The sequence below is a fragment of the Oncorhynchus mykiss genome, chromosome 15 (genome assembly GCF_013265735.2).
Source record: "Oncorhynchus mykiss isolate Arlee chromosome 15, USDA_OmykA_1.1, whole genome shotgun sequence".
Lineage (NCBI taxonomy): Eukaryota > Metazoa > Chordata > Actinopteri > Salmoniformes > Salmonidae > Oncorhynchus > Oncorhynchus mykiss.
In genome coordinates, this window is record NC_048579.1 from 6,967,180 (window position 1) to 6,988,994 (window position 21,815).

Genomic DNA, 21,815 nt, shown 5'->3' on the forward strand with positions numbered 1-21,815 from the left:
GTTGGTTGGGTAAGTTAGGTTGGTTAGGTTTAGTTGGGTAAGTTAGGTTGGTTGGGTAAGTTAGGTTGGTTGGGTTGGTTGGGTAAGTTAGGTTGGTTGAGTTGGTTAGGTTGGTTGGGTAAGTTAGGTTGGTTGGGTAAGTTAGGTTGGTTGGGTAAGTTAGGTTGGTTGGGTAAGTTAGGTTGGTTGAGTTGGTTGGGTAAGTTAGGTTGGTTGGGTTGGTTGGGTTGGTTAGGTTGGTTGGGTAAGTTAGGTTGGTTGGGTAAGTTAGGTTGGTTGGGTAAGTTAGGTTGGTTGGGTTGGTTAAGTTGGTTGGGTAAGTTAGGTTGGTTGGGTAAGTTAGGTTGGTTGGGTAAGTTAGGTTAGTTGGGTTAGGTTGATTGGGTTGGTTGGGTAAGTTAGGTTGGTTGTGTCCCAAAAAACTGTTTTTCAAAAACGGTTATTTTATTTGTACTCACCATTTGAACAATAATTAATTCCTCTGTGTTCAAAAGGGGCTTCAAGTTACTTTGGGGAGCACATGAGCATCACACCTTGAGTCTATGGTCTGGAACAAGCAGGAAACGTTTGACTTGGTGAAGTGTTGGGGAAAAACAGATACGTCATCCCAGGCATGCCGTTTTGTGATAAAATGCACAGAAAGTGTTGCTAACAGTTTCACCAACCACTGCCCCAGTTATTGACCCTTTGTCCACATCCAGCACAATGCTCCAATCTCAAAAGGGAAGCAAAAATGTGCTGCGTCAACTAGCATAAAATTCAGTCCGTGTGAGACTTGGCTTTTGATGTGTGTTAGTTGACCCTGAAACAGTCAGGTACTAATCCAATTGTGCACTAAAAAAAAAGGGGGGACAGTGGTTCAATGGGTTTCCCCTGGTCATTCCATCAACCATCCCCTTTTTGCTTCTTAGTCAGTCTTTCCATTCTCTCGTGTCTCCACGTTGTGCCGTCGGGCCGAGCACATGACCTTGTAGCAGCCGCGGGCGATCTTGTGCATCCACATGACGTTCATGACATCCAGCGAGACGCTGGAGATGATCCAGGCGGCGCGGCCTTCCGGCGGGACGCGGTAGAAGGCTTCGGTGCCGTACACGGACCACATGCGGCTGTAGTAGAGGGGCATGACGGCGATGCGAACCAGGAAGAAGACCAGGGCCATTGCCATCCCGTTAGCGATGTTGGGCTTGGAGGACTTGGGGTAACCTAACACTTCAAAGAACCAGCTGGAAGACAGTCAGAACAACGATGTAAAGAACGAGTCAGTCAGAACAACAATGTAAAGGAAGACACAGTCAGAACAACAACATAAAGAAAGACACAGTCAGAACAACAACATAAAGAAAGACACAGTCAGAACAACAATGTAAAGGAAGACAGTCAGAACAACAACATAAAGAAAGACACAGTCAGAACAACAATGTAAAGGAAGACACAGTCAGAACAACAATGTAAAGGAAGACACAGTCAGAACAACAACATAAAGAAAGACACAGTCAGAACAACGATGTAAAGGAAGACACAGTCAGAACAACAACATAAAGAAAGACACAGTCAGAACAACAATGTAAAGGAAGACACAGTCAGAACAACAATGTAAAGGAAGACACAGTCAGAACAACAACATAAAGAAAGACACAGTCAGAACAACGATGTAAAGGAAGACACAGTCAGAACAACAACATAAAGAAAGACACAGTCAGAACAACAATGTAAAGGAAGACACAGTCAGAACAACAATGTAAAGGAAGACACAGTCTGAACAACAATGTAAAGAACGAGTCAGTCAGAACAACAATGTAAAGGAAGACACAGTCAGAACAACAATGTAAAGGAAGACACAGTCAGAACAACGATGTAAAGAACGAGTCAGTCAGAACAACAATGTAAAGAAAGACACAGTCAGAACAACAACATAAAGAAAGACACAGTCAGAACAACAACATAAAGAAAGACACAGTCAGAACAACAATGTAAAGGAAGACACAGTCAGAACAACAATGTAAAGAAAGACACAGTCAGAACAACAATGTAAAGAAAGACACAGTCAGAACAACAATGTAAAGGAAGACACAGTCAGAACAACAATGTAAAGAAAGACACAGTCAGAACAACAATGTAAAGAAAGACACAGTCAGAACAACAATGTAAAGAAAGACACAGTCAGAACAACAATGTAAAGGAAGACACAGTCAGAACAACAATGTAAAGGAAGACACAGTCAGAACAACAATGTAAAGGAAGACACAGTCTGAACAACAATGTAAAGGAAGACACAGTCAGAACAACAACATAAAGAAAGACACAGTCTGAACAACAATGTAAAGGAAGACAGTCAGAACAACAATGTAAAGGAAGACACAGTCAGAACAACAATGTAAAGAAAGACACAGTCAGAACAACAATGTAAAGAAAGACACAGTTAGAACAACAATGTAAAGGAAGACACAGTCAGAACAACAACATAAAGAAAGACACAGTCAGAACAACAATGTAAAGGAAGACAGTCAGAACAACAATGTAAAGGAAGACACAGTCAGAACAACAATGTAAAGGAAGACACAGTTAGAACAACAATGTAAAGAAAGAGCAAACTGAAGTTTAACTTTGGGCCTAACAGGATTCAAACAACATATCTTTCACACATGTGAACATAAAAAATGGCCAGTAAAATCAATATATGGACGTTCGGGGTCATTTTGACCCTTAGACAAACCCCCCCCCCCCCCCCCCCCCCCCCCCCCAAAAAAAAACTTAATTCCACCTTTAATAATTTGAAAGGTGTTGAACTTTATTTGAATGCAGTTCTCTCTGAAGACATAATAACAAGTTATCCATACCAGCAGAGGTGGAGGGGGACCTGTATCAGTGCTTTAGACCAGATAGACGGATCATCCACAGAGATATAGCTCCTCCCCATGTTCTCCCCTAAGACTGTGCTTTTCTACACCATGTATCGTATGACTGTGTACAAGACCAAAATTACCTTATTCTTGTGCATATAAAGATCTGCCAATAGTATAAATACTTAATAGAACTGCAAAACAGAACTCAGATACGCTGTAAATCTACACAGCTGTAGTGGTGGGTATTTCCCCGAATCAGCCCCGATCGTGGACTACAGGAAAAGGCGGGCCCGAACAGGCCCACATTAACATCAACGGGGCTGTAGTGGAGCGGGTCGAGAGTTTCAAGTTCCTTGGTGTCCACATCGAATCCCCTGGCTGACAAGGTCGTTCTGCCCCTGAACAAGGCAGTTAAAACATATATTTTTATCTAACTAGGCAAGTCAGTTTAGAGCAAATTCTTATTGACATTGACGGCCTACCGGGGAACAGTTGGTTACACCGTCAATGTAAATAAGAATTTGCTCTAAACTGACTTGCCTAGCTAAATAAAGATTATTTTCTTTTATGTTTTTTTTTTTTAGAAAGTTCAGGCCTCAGAGTGTGGGGTGGTACCTACCATACGCATAATAAATATGTTTATATACAGTACATCTTATACATACCGCTGGTTCACACACGGCGTGGAGAACTCTGCAAGCAGACGGAAGTTAGCAAAATAAGGCAACATCCCTTGTCCCTGAAAGAACAAGGTGAAAAAGAAAAACCCGAAAGAAACAATGAAACAGGAACGAAAGGGAGTCAAAAATGCTTTCGTTTTGGTCGAACATCACATCAGTATGGTTCAAGTGAGGCCTTCACACCGTTTGTGCCCAGAAAGACTCATCCATCGTCAATAACAAAAGAACACAAGGCATGTGATAATTGTTTTGGGGGGGCGAGTTAAGATCTCACTTTTACCATACTGAACTTTTCAGCGCATAAACGTACATTTCAGGATCAATATTAAGGTACAAAATGGTAAATGTATTTTCCAATGGCAATAAGAAGTGGGAAAAAGTGCCCTCAAACAGCCTTGGTATTACCTACCGTACGTGAGGGTTATAACTCTGCTACAGATATCTTGGTGAAGAGACATTTTGATCTGTCAGTGCTGAACCAAAACTGAGATTAAGGAGACATTTTCAGATCTAAAATTAAATCATTGAAATCACTCTCTGAATATAGGTCGGCTCTTCTTCTATTTTTCAGATCAAACAGAAAACGTCTCGTCCCTCTCGGGAGACTCTAACTTCTGAAGGATTTATAGGTTCCATTTAATCTGTTGTTCTATTTCATCTCCAGTAGACCCTAATAACCCCAGTCATATGATTCAGGGTCTATTTGAGATGAGAACAGCTATGAGAACAGCTATGAGAACAGCTACGAGAACAGCTACGAGAACAGCTACGAGAACAGCTATGAGGCTTCAGTACCCGAAAGACCACGGGAAGTTAAAAAGGGTGCCACTCATTGAAAAGTGTGAGTTTTGCCAGTGAAACAGCTCATTGAAAAGTGTGAGTTTTGCCAGTGAAACAGCTCATTGAAAAGTGTGAGTTTTGCCAGTGAAACAGCTCAATGAAAATCCCTTCACACAAACCGTGAATAGGATAGCACCACTGCTAACAACATAGTGTGCGCATACAGCCAGGATTTTACGAGTAGACATTCAGCCACTAGCCAAATGTGCAATGATTAGCCATGATTAGCCATGATTAGCCATGATTAGTCATGATTAGCCATGATTAGCCATGATCAGCCTTGATTAGCCATGCTTAGCCATGATTAGCCATGCTTAGCCATGATTAGCCATGATTAGCCATGATTAGCCATGCTTAGCCATGATTAGCCATGCTTAGCCATGATTAGCCATGCTTAGCCATGATTAGCCATGATTAGCCATGCATACAGTGCATCCGGAAAGTATTCAGCCCCTTTGACTTTTCCCACATTTTGTTAAGTTGCATTCTAAAATGTATTAAATTGTTACATTTTTTTTCTCCCATCAATCTACACATAATACCCCATAATGACAAAGCCGAAAACAAGGTTTTATAAATGTTTGCAAATGTATACAAAATAAAAAATAGAAATACCTTATTTACATAAGTATTCAGACCCTTTGCTATGAGACTCGAAATTGAGCTCAGGTGCATCCTGTTTCCATTGATCGTCCTTGAGATGTTTCTACAACTTGATTGGAGTCCACCTGTGGAAAATTCAATTGATTGGACATGATTTGGAAAGGCACCCACCTGTATATACTGTATACGGTCACACAGTTGACAGTGCATGTCAGAAAGTGCATGTCAAAAACCAAGCCATGGGGTCGAAGGAATTGTTCGTAGAGCTCCGAGACAGGATTGTGTCGAGCCACAGAGCTGGGTGAAGTTACCAAAACAATTATGCAGTGTTGAAGGTCCCCAATAACAAAGTGGCCTCCATCATTCTTAAATGGAAGAAGTTTGGATTCACTAAGAGAGTCTTCCTAGAGCTGGCCGCCCGGCCAAACTGAACTTGGTCAGGGAGGCGACCAAGAACCCAATGGTCACTCTGACAGAGCTCCAGAGTTCCTCTGTGGAGATGGGAGAACCTTCCAGAAGGACAACCATCTCTGCAGCACTCCACCAATCAGGCATTTATGGTAGAGTGGCCAGACGGAAGACACTCCTCAGTAAACGGCACATGACAGGCCACTTGGATTTTGCCAAAAGGCACCTAAAGACTCTCAGACCATGAGAAACAAGATTCTCTGCTCTGATGAAACCAAGATTGAACTTTTTGGCCTGAATGTCAAGTGTCACGTCTAGAAGAAACCTGGCACCATCCCTATGGTGAAGCATGATGGTGGCAGCATCATGCTGTGGGAATGTTTTTCAGCGGCAGGGACTTGGAGACTAGTCAGGATCGAGGGAAAGATGAACGGAGCAAAGTACAGAGAGATTATTGATGAAAACCTGCTCCTGAGCGTTCAGGACCTCAGACTGGGGTGAATGTTCAACTTTCAGCAGGACAACGACCCTAAGCACACAGCCAAGACAACGCAGTAGTGGCTTCGGGACAAGTCTCTGAATGTCCTTGACTGGCCCAGCCTGAGCCCGGACTTGAACCCGATCAAACATCTCTGGACAGACCTGAGAATAGCTGTGCAGCGACGCTCCCCATCCAACCTGACAGAGCTTGAGAGGATCTGCAGAGAAGAATGTGAGAAACTCCCCAAATACAGGTGTGCTGTACTGAGTAATGGGTCTGAATACTTTAAATGTGATACTTCAGTTTTTTTAAATTATCAATTTGCAGAAATTTCTAAAAACCTGTTTTTGGTTTGTCATTATGGGGTATTGTGTGTAGATTGATGACGATTTTATGTTTTATTTAATCCATTTTAGAAAAACGAGGTAATGTAACAGAATGTGATAAATGTCAAGGGGTCTGAATACTTTCCAAATGCACTGTAAAAGAGTCATGTGGTTATAGGACGGTACTGTAGCAGACCTCTGGGCCATTAAAACCCTCACATGAGCAGCAGTTAAGGGTCTCTCTCTCTCTCTCTCTCATATGTTATTTATTTCAGGCCTAACACAGGCTACGATTATCCAAAAGGGGAAACTTACCTTTTAACAAAAGTTCATAAATGGCATGTACTCACTCTCAAGATATGGACGTGTCAGGACACAATGCATTTGCTTCAAGTCTATACCAGAGCGGATATGAACTTTCCCCAGCATCTCTATGCTAATACCTCTAGATACTGGTAAGTCCATACTGTTACTGGACAGATAGGTCAGTGTAGCAGACAAGACAGGAAGGATTCAGTCCAGACGAGTCAGCCCGTTTTACATCCTACAAAACCTCATTTGAATTTGGTCTGTTTTTTTTTTTTTGCTTGAATGTTTTGCTGGTAATTGTGGGCCTAAATTATTTTAAGAAATCATATTAGCAAAGGATAAAGATAGACAGACAGATTAGGGGGGGGGGGGGGGGGAAAGTGTAACTATAGTTACAAGCAACAAAAAGAAGCAACGACAACGTTGATAGTTTAGCATGAGTTCTTGAACTCAAACAGCAATCAAATATTAGTCTATGAATTAATTTGCTTGTTTAGCAAGCTATTTTACCACAAGTTCTGTAGTATAGCCTCATTGTTTTCCCACTGATCTAGTATGACATAATAACAGAACACAATCTAACAATATGTCACCGAATTAACTACATGGGGCGGCAGGGTAGCCTAGTGGTTAGAGCGTTGGACTAGTAACCGGAAGGTTGCAAGTTCAAACCCCCGAGCTGACAAGGTACAAATCTGTCGTTCTGCCCCTGAACAGGCAGTTCTGGCAGTTCCTAGACCAGTTAACCCACTGTTCCTAGACCAGTTAACCCCACTGTTCCTAGACCAGTTAACCCACTAGGCCGTCACTGAAAATAAGAAAAAAAAACATATACCAGCTTTGATACAATTCTTATTTTAAATCACACAAAAAAGTAAGTCAATCAATTAGTAAGCTATGAATTAAATTGGATGATAGGGTTTTATGTTGATTAAGTTCTTCATGTTGACTAAGCAGTCACGAATGTCCAGTGACAGTACGGCCTTAACCACCGTGTCCATCTGTCCTTCTGATCGCCTGTCAGTTGTAGCAGCAAGACAATTCAACCACATGGTCAATTATCTTACGAAGTAGGAAGTATTGCGTTCTTCAACAACACCATTCATTTTGCTCCGTTGCTTTACCATAATGGACTTTTCTGTCTCTAGAGAGAAAGGTTTTTTAAAAAGACATTTACATAGGAATGCATTACACCTCCGATAGGGTAGCTTATGCAATGCATATACTGTACAGTATGGTACTTCAAGTGTATTCGTTTAATCCAGTCGGGTAGGAATACAATTTGCATACAATGCTAAGGGATAATTATTGTAAAAAGGTTTAAGGATTTGGGTTGGCCTGAATCAAGGCCTGATCTTTGCCTTACTGATGAGCCTAGTGGTTAGAGCGTTGGGCCAGTAACCAGCAGGTAGCCTAGTGGTTAGAGCGTTGGGCCAGTAACCAGCAGGTAGCCTAGTGGTTAGAGTGTTGGGCCAGTAACCAGCAGGTAGCCTAGTGGTTAGAGCGTTGGGCCAGTAACCAAAAGGTTGCTAGATCAAATCCCCGAACTGACTAGGTAAAAATCTGCCGTTCTTCCCCTGAACAAGGAAGTTAACCCACTGTTCCTTGGTAGGCCGTCATTAAAAATAAGAATTTGGTCTTAACTGACTTGCCTAGTTAGATAAAAAGGTTAAAAACTTAAAACAGAGATGCTTGAAGTTAAGTAGGCGAGCCCTCACAGAGCTATTATGGGGCATTACAGTGAGCACACATTCATAGACGAGATGCATTTAAGCATCATACATGGCGAAGGGTTATCATTAACATTTCAGTTGTTTTCAAGGGCCCTTTGCCATAACAGACAAGTGAGAAGAAACTGTGGAAATAGTGGGGTGGAGAGTGTGAGAGAAAGGAGACAGAACAGTAGGAAAGTAAGTTGCTTTGGCATGCACACACAGTACTGTTAAGACCTGGGAAAGCCAGGAGAAAATGGAGGCATGCACAGCTCAGCTCAGTCCAGCTCTATATAAGGCTGAGTCAGTGAAAGAAAAGCAGGATATTTTAATGGGAAGGTGATGACGAAGGGAAAGGCAACGAGGGTGTCGGCCACTACCATCACTAAGCATTCCATGCAAAAAAACACCAACACTGTCACCATAGCCATAATCATGAGCTATAGAACCAGGTGACCAGGAAGACTACAGACCAAGGGTGAACAGCAGTGACCTGGATGGCTGGGCTCAAAACCTGTTTCAGCATTATAACTAGTGGTTATAGTGGTTATAACCAGTATATAACCTGTTTCAGCATTCTAACCAGTTGTTATAGTGGTTATAACCAGTTGTTATAGTGGTTATAACCAGTTGTTATAGTGGTTATAACCAGCTTCTGTGTCACTGTCCATTCAAACGAGACAAGTTGCTTGACAAGACAGTGCTGATGAAGCATGGTCATACCTGATACTCAACGATATCAAACCTATCAAATGTTCTTTCAATCCAAACTAAATCGCTAATGATCATCCTAAACACGAAATAACACGTACCTCTCGTACCGTAACCACAACCCTTGTCATAACAAGAGACTCCCCCAAAAACTGTACAACACAACATCTAATTTGTGTGAGTGAACACAGAATCCTAAATCCAAGCCTACAGTAGAGTTTGACCTCATACTAATGTAACTGATTTCCTGCTCTTCTTCTGAGGACTAGCTAACGAGAGGCACTTAACCTACTGTTTTACATGTTATTCTAACATCACATGTTCTCACTAGCAGAGACCTAGCGGAGCTAACAGTAGGTTAACATCACATGTTCTCATTAGCAGAGATCTAGCGGAGCTAACAGTAGGTTAACATCACATGTTCTCTCTAGCAGAGTCCTAGCGGAGCTAACAGGAGCAAAGCTGTGTTAGTTAGTTAGCATCACTGACCCTCCCTGCCCTGTGTTCAGCATCACTCACCCTCCCTGCCCTGTGTTCAGCATCACTCACCCTCCCTGCCCTGCGTTCAGCATCACTCACCCTCCCTGCCCTGCGTTCAGCATCACTCACCCTCCCTGCCCTGCGTTCAGCATCACTCACCCTCCCTGCCCTGTGTTTAGCATCACTCACCTTCCCTGCGTTCAGTATCACACTCACCCTCCCTGCCCTGCATTCAGCATCACTCACCTTTCCTGCCCTGCGTTCAGCATCACTCACTCACTCACCCTCCCTGCCCTGTGTTCAGCATCACTCACCCTCCCTGCACTGTGTTTAGCATCACTCACCTTCCCTGCCCTGCGTTCAGCATCACTCACCTTCGCTGCCAAGCGTTCAGCATCACTCATCTTCCCTGCCTTGCATTCAGTATCACACTCACCCTCCCTACCCTGCATTCAGCATCACTCACCTTCCCTGCACTGCGTTCAGCATCACTCACTCACCCTCCCTGCCCTGCGTTCAGCATCACACTCACCCTCCCTGCCCTGCGTTCAGCATCACACTCACCCTCCCTGCCCTGCGTTCAGCATCACATTCACCCTCCCTGCCCTGCGTTCAGCATCACACTCACCCTCCCTGCCCTGCGTTCAGCATCACACTCACCCTCCCTGCCCTGCATTCAGCATCACACTCACCCTCCCTGCCCTGCGTTCAGCATCACTCACCCTCCCTCCCTGCGTTCAGCATCACTCACCCTCCCTGCCCTGCGTTCAGCATCACTCACCCTCCCTGTCTTGCGTTCAGCATCACACAGCGTGACACTCTCCCTCCCTTCATTCAGCATCACTCACCCTCCCTGCCCTGCGTTCAGCATCACTCACCCTCTCTGTCCTGCGTTCAGCATCACTCACCCTCCGTGCGTTCAGCATCACTCACCCTCCATGCCCTGCGTTCAGCATCACTCACCCTCCCTGCCCTGCGTTCAGCATCACTCACCCTCCCTGCCCTGCGTTCAGCTTCACTCACCCTCCCTGTGTTCAGCATCACTCACCCTCCCTGCCCTGCGTTCAGCATCACTCACCCTCCCTGCCCTGCGTTCAGCATCACTCACCCTCCCTGCGTTCAGCATCACTCACCCTCCCTGCCCTGCGCACAGCATCACTCATCCTCCCTGCGTTCAGCATCACTCACCCTCCCTGCGTTCAGCATCACTCACCCTCCCTGCCCTGCGTTCAGCTTTACTCACCCTCCCTGCCCTGCGTTCAGCATCACTCACCCTCCCTGCCCTGCGTTCAGCATCACTCACCCTCCCTGCCCTCACCGTCACACAGCTGTTCACCTTTAGCTGTATCTTTCCCATCATGCCTGCATGTTCTGCTATTGGACAATAGGGAACTCACCAGTACATAGTAGTAAGCATACAGTGCAGCCAGGTGATGCACTACAAAGAACTTGTCGCCTATCGCCTTCCAATAGTAAAATATTATCAGCAGATCTGGAACACAAAGGAAAAGAGCAACACGGGAGTTAACTGAGATCATGTTGCAGCAGGTGAACAAAAAGCTGGTTTCAGAAATGAAACTATAAAACAAAACATTTTTACAGTCGAAAAGGAAATAGCCGATGTTCCCGATGCCGATAACCAACGTCGCCGAAGTGTGGCTAAAGATGGTCGAGGATGGCCTGTAATGAACGAGGAACGGCGATAGAAAGCCTGCTAAATCAAATCAAAGTTTATTCGTCACGTGCAGCGAATACAACAGGTGTAGTAGACCTTACAGTGAAATGCTGAATACAACAGGTGTAGTAGACCTTACAGTGAAATACTGAATACAACAGGTGTAGTAGACCTTACAGTGAAATGCTGAATACAACAGGTGTAGTAGACCTTACAGTGAAATGCTGAAAACAACAGGTGTAGTAGACCTCACAGTGAAATGCTGAATACAACAGGTGTAGTAGACCTTACAGTGAAATGCTGAATACAACAGGTGTAGTAGACCTTACAGTGAAATGCTGAATACAACAGGTGTAGTAGACCTTACAGTGAAATGCTGAATACAACAGGTGTAGTAGACCTTACAGTGAAATACTGAATACAACAGGTGTAGTAGACCTTACAGTGAAATGCTGAATACAACAGGTGTAGTAGACCTCACAGTGAAATGCTGAATACAACAGGTGTAGTAGACCTCACAGTGAAATGCTGAATACAACAGGTGTAGTAGACCTTACAGTGAAATGCTGAATACAACAGGTGTAGTAGACCTCACAGTGAAATGCTGAATACAACAGGTGTAGTAGACCTTACAGTGAAATGCTGAATACAACAGGTGTAGTAGACCTTACAGTGAAATGCTGAATACAACAGGTGTAGTAGACCTCACAGTGAAATGCTGAATACAACAGGTGTAGTAGACCTCACAGTGAAATGCTGAATACAACAGGTGTAGTAGACCTTACAGTGAAATGCTGAATACAACAGCTGTAGTAGACCTCACAGTGAAATGCTGAATACAACAGGTGTAGTAAACCTCACAGTGAAATGCTGAATACAACAGGTGTAGTAGACCTCACAGTGAAATGCTGAATACAACAGGTGTAGTAGACCTCACAGTGAAATGCTGAAAACAACAGGTGTAGTAGACCTTACAGTGAAATGCTGAATACAACAGGTGTAGTAGACCTCACAGTGAAATGCTGAATACAACAGGTGTAGTAGACCTCACAGTGAAATGCTGAATACAACAGGTGTAGTAGACCTTACAGTGAAATGCTGAATACAACAGGTGTAGTAGACCTCACAGTGAAATGCTGAATACAACAGGTGTAGTAGACCTCACAGTGAAATGCTGAATACAACAGGTGTAGTAGACCTTACAGTGAAATGCTGAATACAACAGGTGTAGTAGACCTCACAGTGAAATGCTGAATACAACAGGTGTAGTAGACCTCACAGTGAAATGCTGAATACAACAGGTGTAGTAGACCTTACAGTGAAATGCTGAATACAACAGGTGTAGTAGACCTCACAGTGAAATGCTGAATACAACAGGTGTAGTAGACCTTACAGTGAAATGCTGAATACAACAGGTGTAGTAGACCTCACAGTGAAATGCTGAATACAACAGGTGTAGTAGACCTCACAGTGAAATGCTGAATACAACAGGTGTAGTAGACCTTACAGTGAAATGCTGAATACAACAGGTGTAGTAGACCTTACAGTGAAATGCTGAATACAACAAGTGTAGTAGACCTTACAGTGAAATGCTGAATACAACAGGTGTAGTAGACCTTACAGTGAAATGCTGAATACAACAGGTGTAGTAGACCTTACAGTGAAATGCTGAATACAACAGGTGTAGTAGACCTTACAGTGAAATGCTGAATACAACAGGTGTAGTAGACCTTACAGTGAAATGCTGAATACAACAGGTGTAGTAGACCTTACAGTGAAATGCTGAATAAAACAGGTGTAGTAGACCTTACAGTGAAATGCTGAATACAACAGGTGTAGTAGACCTTACAGTGAAATGCTGAATACAACAGGTGTAGTAGACCTTACAGTGAAATGCTGAATACAACAGGTGTAGTAGACCTTACAGTGAAATGCTGAATACAACAGGTGTAGTAGACCTTACAGTGAAATGCTGAATACAACAGGTGTAGTAGACCTTACAGTGAAATACTGAATACAACAGGTGTAGTAGACCTTACAGTGAAATGCTGAATACAACAGGTGTAGTAGACCTTATGGTGAAATGCTGAATACAACAGGTGTAGTAGACCTTACAGTGAAATGCTGAATACAACAGGTGTAGTAGACCTTACAGTGAAATGCTGAATACAACAGGTGTAGTAGACCTTACAGTGAAATGCTGAATACAACTGGTGTAGTAGACCTTACAGTGAAATGCTGTATACAACAGGTGTAGTAGACCTTACAGTGAAATGCTGAATACAACAGGTGTAGTAGACCTTACAGTGAAATGCTGAATACAACAGGTGTAGTAGACCTTACAGTGAAATGCTGAATACAACAGGTGTAGTAGACCTTACAGTGAAATGCTGAATACAACAGGTGTAGTAGACCTTACAGTGAAATGCTGAATACAACAGGTGTAGTAGACCTTACAGTGAAATGCTGAATACAACAGGTGTAGTAGACCTTACAGTGAAATGCTTACTTACATGCTCTAACCAATGGTGCGGGGAAAAAAAGAGAAAAGAAAGTGTGTGTGTGTGTGTGTGTGTGTGTGTGTGTGTGTGTGTATGTATGTGTGTGTGTGTGTTTGTGTGTAGGTAAGTAAAGAAATAAAACAACAGTAAAAATACATTTGAAAATAAGAGTAGCAAGGCCATATCCAGACACTGTTAGTCAGGCTGATTGAGGTAGTATGTACATGTAGGTATCGTTAAAGTGGCTAAGCATGTAGTGAACAAGGAATAGTGAAAGACAGCCTGGTGGAACAGTGAAGGACAGCCTGTAGGAACGGTGAAGGACAGCATGTAGGAACGGTGAAGGACAGCCTGGTGGAACGGTGAAAGACAGCCTGTGACTGTCTGAATGGTGAAAGACAGCCTGGTGGAATGGTGAAAGACAGCATGTAGGAACGGTGAAAGACAACCTGTAGGAATGGTGAAAGACAGCCTGTAGGAACGGTGAAAGACAGCCTGTCAGAACGGTGAGAGACAGCCTGGTGGAAAGGTGAAAGACAGCATGTAGGAACGGTGAAAGACAGCATGTAGGGACGGTGAAAGATAGCCTGTCAGAACAGTGAAAGACAGCCTGTAGGAACGGTGAAGGACAGCCTGTAGGAATGGTGAAAGACAGCCTGTAGGAACGGTGAAGGACAGCCTGTAGGAACGGTGAAAGACAGCCTGTCAGAACGGTGAAAGACAGCCTGTAGGAATGGTGAAAGACAGCCTGTAAGTACGGTGAAAGACAGCCTGTAGGAACGGTGAAAGACAGCCTGTAGGAACGGTGAAGGACAGCCTGTGGGAATGGTGAAAGACAGCCTGTAGGAACGGTGAAGGACAGCCTGTAGGAACGGTGAAAGACAGCCTGTCAGAACGGTGAGAGACAGCCTGTAGGAATGGTGAAAGACGGCCTGTAGGAACGGTGAAGGACAGCCTGTAGGAACGGTGAAAGACAGCCTGTAGGAACGGTGAAGGACAGCCTGTAGGAATGGTGAAAGACAGCCTGTAGGAACGGTGAAAGACAGCCTGTAGGAATGGTGAAAGACAGCCTGTAGGAACGGTGAAAGACAGCCTGTAGGAACGGTGAAAGACAGCCTGTAGGAACGGTGAAAGACAGCCTGTAGGAACGGTGAAAGACAGCCTGGTGGAACGGGGAAAGACAGCCTGTAGGAACGGTGAAAGACAGCCTGTAGGAACGGTGAAAGACAGCCTGTAGGAACGGTGAAAGACAGCCTGTCGGAACGGTGAAAGACAGCCTGTCGGAACGGTGAAAGACAGCCTGTAGGAATGGTGAAAGACAGCCTGTAGGAACGGTGAAAGACAGCCTGTCGGAACGGTGAAAGACAGCCTGTAGGAACAGTGAAAGACAGCCTGTAGGAACGGTGAAAGACAGCCTGTCGGAACGGTGAAAGACAGCCTGTAGGAACGGTGAAAGACAGCCTGTAGGAACGGTGAAAGACAGCCTGTAGGAACGGTGAAGGACAGCCTGTAGGAACAGTGAAAGTGTGTATGCAACTAAAGTATGTCCGTGCCGATCTTACCAGATATGAGGTAGCCTGTTGTCATGCCAACATTTATCTTCACAAGTGTGGGATCTCCCCTGTTGGCAGAAAAAGACGGGATAAACGTTCAACACATCACAACACGGTTCTATATAACATACAGTAACAGTATGTACACAACACCGTGCCTCCATCACGCACTACGACAGAGCAACAGGGTCCTCACCAGACGGGGTCTTCATTGACGGCGTCGTCAAACAGCAGGATGTAGAGGCAAAAGAACCCCACTACCAGGGCATGAAGTGTGGACACCGTCCTAAAACACACAGAAACCTTGTCAAATCTGTGATGAAACACACACACACACACACACACACCTTGTCAAATCTGTGATGAAACACACACACCTTGTCAAATCTGTGATGAAACACACACACACCTTGTCAAATCTGTGATGAAACACACACACCTTGTCAAATCTGTGATAAAACACACACACACACCTTGTCAAATCTGTGATGAAACACACACACACCTTGTCAAATCTGTGATGAAACACTTTTTAATAAGTGATGCAGATTAAGCGTTTCAGAGTGCAGGAGGGCGCAGGGTGAATTAACTCTCTGGTTTCACGGCCACCGGCAGGCAGATTCAGACCAATTAGAGAAGGAGATGAAACGCTGTTCAGGGGTCAGTCAGTCACTCAGATATCAGAGAAGCAGGCAGTCATACAGACAGCAGAGGGTCAGTCAGTCAGTCAGAGGAGAGTCAGGCAGTCAGTCAGAGGAGAGTCAGACAGTCAGAGGAGAGTCAGACAGTCAAAGGAGAATCAGACAGTCAGACAGACAGCAGAGGGTCAGTCAGTCAGAGGAGAATCAGTCAGTCAGAAGAGACTCAGGCAGTCAGAGGAGAGTCAGTCAGTCAGAGGAGAATCAGGCAGTCAGACAGACAGCAGAGGGTCAGTCAGTCAGAGGAGAATCAGTCAGTCAGTCAGAGGAGAGTCAGACAGTCAGAGGAGAATCAGTCAGTCAGTCAGACAGCAGAGTCAGTAAGTCAGTCAGATATCAGTCAGTCAGTCAGTCAGTCAGATATCAGTCAGTCAGTCAGTCAGATATCAGAGTCAGTCAGTCAGATATCAGTCGGTCAGTCATATCAGTCAGTCAGTCAGTCAGTCAGTCAGATATCAGTCAGTCAGTCAGACAGATATCAGAGTAAGTCAGTCAGACGGCAGAGTCAGTCAGACAGCACAGTCAGTCAGACAGCACAGTCAGATGGCAGAGAGTCAGTCAGTCAGAGAGCACAGTCAGTCAGTCAGACAGCACAGTCAGTCAGATGGCAGAGAGTCAGTCAGTCAGATGGCAGAGAGTCAGTCAGTCAGTCAGACAGCACAGTCAGTCAGATGGCAGAGAGTCAGTCAGTCAGATGGCAGAGAGTCTGGCAGTCAGATAGCAGAGAGTCTGGCAGTCAGATGGCAGAGAGTCTGGCAGTCAGATGGCAGAGAGTCAGTCAGTCAGATAGCAGAGAGTCTGGCAGTCAGATGGCAGAGAGTCTGGCAGTCAGATAGTTGGGATTCTGGCAGTCAGATAGCTGGGATTCTATCTTGCAACCTTTCGGTTACTAGACCAACGCTTTAACCACTAGGCTACCAGCCGCCCCAGATAAGGAGCCACATTGAGTAAATTACCTGTGTAATGACCTGTGAAAACATCTGGGTGACTTGAGGCATTGACAAATTAACAACAATAACACATTTATAGCAGACTGTCAAAACTGGCATGTATGTAGTGACACATGAAGGACGATCATATGATATCAGTGTTGCAGCCAGTAGCCAATGTTGTGTACCTTGAGTTCCATTCCACTTTCTGCTGGTCTGCTAGGCGTAGGAAGCCAGAACTGGCGCGGGGGGAGACCCAGGGACTGACCCGGTGGAAGAGCCACTGGAAGGAGAGGAAACTGGTGACCAAGATGACTAGGATCAGCTGGCTGAACAGGTCCATGGCTGCCCAACCCCACTGGAGAGAGAGAGGAAGAGAGGAGAGGAGAGGGGAGAGAGGAAGAGAGGAAGAGAGGAAGAGAGGAGGAGAGAGGAAGAGAGGAGAGAGGAAGAGAGGAGAGAGGAAGAGAGGAGAGAGGAAGAGAGGAGAGGGGAAGAGAGGAGAGGGGAAGAGAGGAGAGAGGAAGAGAGGAAGAAGGGAAGAGAGGAAGAGAGGAGAGAGGAAGAGAGGAGAGAGGAGAGAGGAAGAGAGGAGAGAGGAAGAGAGGAGAGAAGAAGAGAGGAGAGAGAAGAGAGCAGAGGAAGAGAGGAGAGAGGAAGAGAGGAGAGAGGAAGAGGGGAGAGAGGAAGTGAGGAGAGAGGAAGAGAGCAGAGAGGAAGAGAGGAGAGAGGAAGAGCGAGGAAGAGAGAGAAGAGAGAAGAGAGAGAAAGAGGAGAGAGGAAGAGATCAAGAGAGGAAGAGAGGAGAGAGGAAGAGCGAGGAAGAGAGAGAAGAGAGAAGAGAGAGAAAGAGGAGAGAAAGAGAGAGGGAGAGCGAGGAAGAGAGAGAGCAGAGAAGAGAGAGAAAGAGGATAGGAAGAGAGTAAGAGAGGAAGAGAGAGAGAAGAGAGAGAAAGAGGAGAGAAAGAGAGAGAGCAGAGAGGAAGAGCGAGGAAGAGAGAGAGAAGAGAGAAGAGAGAGAAAGAGGAGAGAAAGAGAGAGAGCAGAGAGAAGAGAGGAGAGAGGAAGAGAGGAGAGAGGAGAGAGGAAGAGAGGAGAGAGGAGAGAGGAAGAGAGAGAGAAGAGAGAAGAGAGAGAAAGAGGAGAGAAAGAGAGAGCAGAGAGAAGAGAGGAGAGAGGAAGAGCGAGGAAGAGAGGAGATAGGAAGAGCGAGGAAGAGAGAGAAAGAGAGAGAGCAGAGAGAAGAGAGGAGAGAGGAAGAGCGAGGAAGAGAGAGAGAAGAGAGAAGAGAGAGAAAGAGAGAGAGCAGAGAGAAGAGAGGAGAGAGGAAGAGCGAGGAAGAGAGAGAGAAGAGAGGAGAGAGAAAGAGGAGAGAAAGAGAGAGAGCAAAGAGAAGAGAGGAGAGAGGAAGAGAAGAGAGAGAGAAGAGAGAAGAAAGAGAAGAGAAAGAGAGAGCAGAGAGAAGAGGAGAGAGGAAGAGAGAGGAAGAGAGAGAGAAGAGAGAAGAGAGAGAAAGAGGAGAGAAAGAGAGAGAGCAGAGAGAAGAGAGGAGATAGGAAGAGCGAGGAAGAGAGAGAGAAGAGAGAAGAGAGAGAAAGAGGAGAGAAAGAGAGAGAGCAGAGAGAAGAGAGGAGAGAGGAAGAGAGAGGAAGAGAGAGAGAAGAGAGAAAGAGGAGAGAAAGAGGAGAGAAAGAGAGAGAGCAGAGAGAAGAGAGGAGAGAGGAAGAGAGAGGAAGAGAGAGAGAATAGAGAAGAGAGAGAAAGAGGAGAAAGAGTCTTTAAACATTAAAATGCATTTTATAATACAATCACATTTTCACATAAAACACACTGTTACAAACAGACATAATACACTGATAAATTGACTAGATAAATATTCTAACAGTCTATAAAGATAGATTGATTCTTCATCTGTCATAGTCCAGCATAACTTTCCTGTATTATATTTAAATGCTTTTAAAGTATCGTTTGAATTTATACATTGAAATGTTTCTGGTTTCATCAGATAAATGATTCCATTTCTTTATTGCTCTGAATCTAAATGTTATTTTGCTTATTTCTCTTTTCTGTCTGGATAACACATAGATGGTGGACAATCTATTCCTAGTATTTACTGAATGTGTTGTCTCTTACCAACTGAATACTGCTGTGAATTGAGTTTGGCTGTTTTAAATGGTGTATATTATGAATTAAAATAAGCATGTTTTTTTTCAATTATTTGTTGACTGATGACCAACCAGGAGCATTGTGTGTGACTGCAACAGAAGAACCGTATCTCCACCTTAAAACAATCCTTTCTGCTTTGTTCTGTGCAATGTGCAGCCTCCTAATCTCACTTGCTGTTGCATTTTCCCAGACCACAGAACAGTTGTTCACCTGACTCCCAATTAATGCTTGGGTTATTTGCTTAAGAATCTTTCCCGGTAAATATTTAGCTATCCTTCTGATCATGCATACAGTTGTACATTTTTTTTTTTTTTACATAGATTATTTATTTGAGACAACCAAGATAAGCAGGTTTCTAGCCGCACTCCTAGAGTTTGGTTTCTGACACTTCCTCAATTTGTACTCCTCCCATACTTCATTGTATCCCATGCTGCGTTGATCTGGTCCTGGTGGAACAGACCAACATAACGGTGTGGTTTTCTCGGTGTTTAAAATAAGTTTGTTCCGGCAAACCCACTCCCTGATATTTCCCATATCCTCTTGTAGAGCTTGCTGTACCTGTTGAACCAAATGTCTTGCTGTATAAATTGTAGTATCATCTGCAAATATAGTAGCTTGAGTTTCAGATAAGGCATAGGGAATATATTAAGTAAAGAAGTGGCCCAAGGCAGAGAGAGAGAGAGAGAGGGAGAGGGAGGGCAGGGGAGAGAGAGGGCAGAGAGGGAGGGCAGGGGAGAGAGAGGGCAGAGAGGGAGGGCAGGGGAGAGAGAGGGCAGGTGAGAGAGAGGGAGGGAGGGAGGGAGGGGGAGGGAGGGCAGGGGAGAGAGGGCAAGTGAGAGAGAGGGAGGGAGGGAGGGAGGGAGGGAGGGAGGGAGGGAGGGAGGGAGGGAGGGAGGGAGGGAGGGAGGGAGGGAGGTGAGAGTTGAATGAAAGGTCAGATAGATTCAACTAAATAGGGGAGTGGAGAAGCTAGGTGCTTTAGTCTGAACTAGGGGAGTGGAGAAGCTAGGTGCTTTAGGCTGAACTAGGGGAGTGGAGAAGCTAGGTGCTTAAGGCTGAGGAGCCAACAGCGGGTCACAATTCACCTTGTATTTTTTCATTTGTTAAGCACTTTTGAAAAGCATCTATTAATGAAGTTTGATGGATCGCAAGAGGCACACTGACTCAAACAGAGGAAGCACTGTGGATAATAAAGTGTTTGTGGCAATGCTGACATTATTGCCAGGGACAGGGTCCAGGCAAGGAATAAACAAAAGAGTTCACCTAGAACATGGAGCCAAGGTATTACGCCAGAGACACTGGAGTAGATCATTGCTGATCTATACAATGTGTTAGGCTATAAACACAGGGTAGGCTAAATATTAAAAGACCTGTGTAGATATGGTGGGCCTGTCATAGGCTGGACTTTAGGGTTGTCGGCTATCGTTTGTTCTTCTGTAGTTCTTGTCACTTGGCCACTCCCCGTGCTCTGGGTGATGGTGGCTTCGTCAGGTAGATTTGTCACGATGATACTATGATAGGCAATGTCATTCGATGGTCTTAAAGTGACAGTACATGATTTCAAGTCCTACGTATGTATTATTGTCTGAGTAGAGCGTAAGACACCATCTGTGTATGTATCGTTGTTTGAGTAGAGCGCAAGACACCATCTGTGTGTGTATTGTTGTGATTCTGGCTTGAAGAAAGAAGATTGCCAGTTGGGTTTTTTTTAACCTGTAACTGAACCAAGTTTATTGTAATACATATTGTATATTTTTCATAGTTTTTGCCTGGTCCATTGTATTGCTCATGATCCAACCGGTGGCCTGTCATCACCAGTCTCGTACTGGTTGAGATGGTCCCCGTCACCAACTGTCTCGTACTGGATGAGATGGTCCCCGTCACCAACTGTCTCGTACTGGTTGAGATGGTCCCCGTCACCAACTGTCTCGTACTGGATGAGATGGTGCCCGTCACCAACTGTCTCGTACTGGTTGAGATGGTCCCCGTCACCAACTGTCTCGTACTGGATGAGATGGTGCCCGTCACCAACTGTCTTGTACTGGTTGAGATGGTCCCCGTCACCAACTGTCTTGTACTGGTTGAGATGGTCCCCGTCACCATCAGTCTCGTACCGGTTGAGATGGTCCCCATCACCATCTGTCTCGTACTGGTTGAGATGGTCCCAGTCACCACCAGTCTCGTACTGGTTGAGATGGTCCCCGTCACCATCAGTCTCGTACCGGTTGAGATGGTCCCCATCACCATCTGTCTCGTACTGGTTGAGATGGTCCCAGTCACCAACTGTCTCGTACTGGTTGAGATGGTCCCTGCCACCACCAGTCTCGTACTGGTTGAGATGGTTCCCGTCACCAACTGTCTCGTACTGGTTGAGATGGTCCCCGTCACCAACTGTCTCGTACTGGATGAGATGGTGCCCGTCACCAACTGTCTCGTACTGGTTGAGATGGTCCCCGTCACCAACTGTCTCGTACTGGTTGAGATGGTCCCTGCCACCACCAGTCTTGTACTGGTTGAGATGGTTCCCGTCACCATCAGTCTCGTACTGGTTGAGATGGTCCCCGTCACCATCAGTCTCGTACCGGTTGAGATGGTCCCCATCACCATCTGTCTCGTACTGGTTGAGATGGTCCCAGTCACCACCAGTCTCGTACTGGTTGAGATGGTCCCGACACCATCAGTCTCGTACTGGTTGAGATGGTCCCCATCACCATCTGTCTTGTACTGGTTGAGATGGTCCCAGTCACCAACTGTCTCGTACTGGTTGAGATGGTCCCCGTCACCAACTGTCTTGTACTGGATGAGATGGTCCCCATCACCATCTGTCTCGTACTGGTTGAGATGGTCCCCATCACCATCTGTCTCGTACTGGTTGAGATGGTCCCCATCACCATCTGTCT

At 45.1% G+C, this 21,815-nt stretch overlaps 1 protein-coding gene across 2 annotated transcripts in view; it reads right to left on the bottom strand.

Moving 5' to 3' along the window:
- Window positions 1-307: 307 nt before the first annotated feature.
- LOC110489535 (TLC domain-containing protein 4-B) overlaps window positions 308-21,815 on the bottom strand; it is a 29,539-nt gene continuing 8,031 nt past the window's right edge. The window contains exons 1-7 of one of the 2 annotated variants that reach the window (XM_036945688.1): window positions 16,938-17,066; window positions 15,628-15,715; window positions 15,319-15,408; window positions 15,132-15,190; window positions 10,791-10,885; window positions 3,509-3,582; window positions 308-1,223 (exon numbers count right to left, since the gene is read on the bottom strand). In XM_036945688.1, the coding sequence (XP_036801583.1) occupies window positions 908-1,223; window positions 3,509-3,582; window positions 10,791-10,885; window positions 15,132-15,156 (510 nt within the window). In that variant the 5' untranslated portion in view covers window positions 15,157-15,190; window positions 15,319-15,408; window positions 15,628-15,715; window positions 16,938-17,066 and the 3' untranslated portion in view covers window positions 308-907. Of the gene's footprint in view, window positions 1,224-3,508; window positions 3,583-10,790; window positions 10,886-15,131; window positions 15,191-15,318; window positions 15,409-15,627; window positions 15,716-16,937; window positions 17,108-21,815 lie in introns of those variants that run through there. The other variant, XM_036945687.1, reaches the window with a different exon arrangement.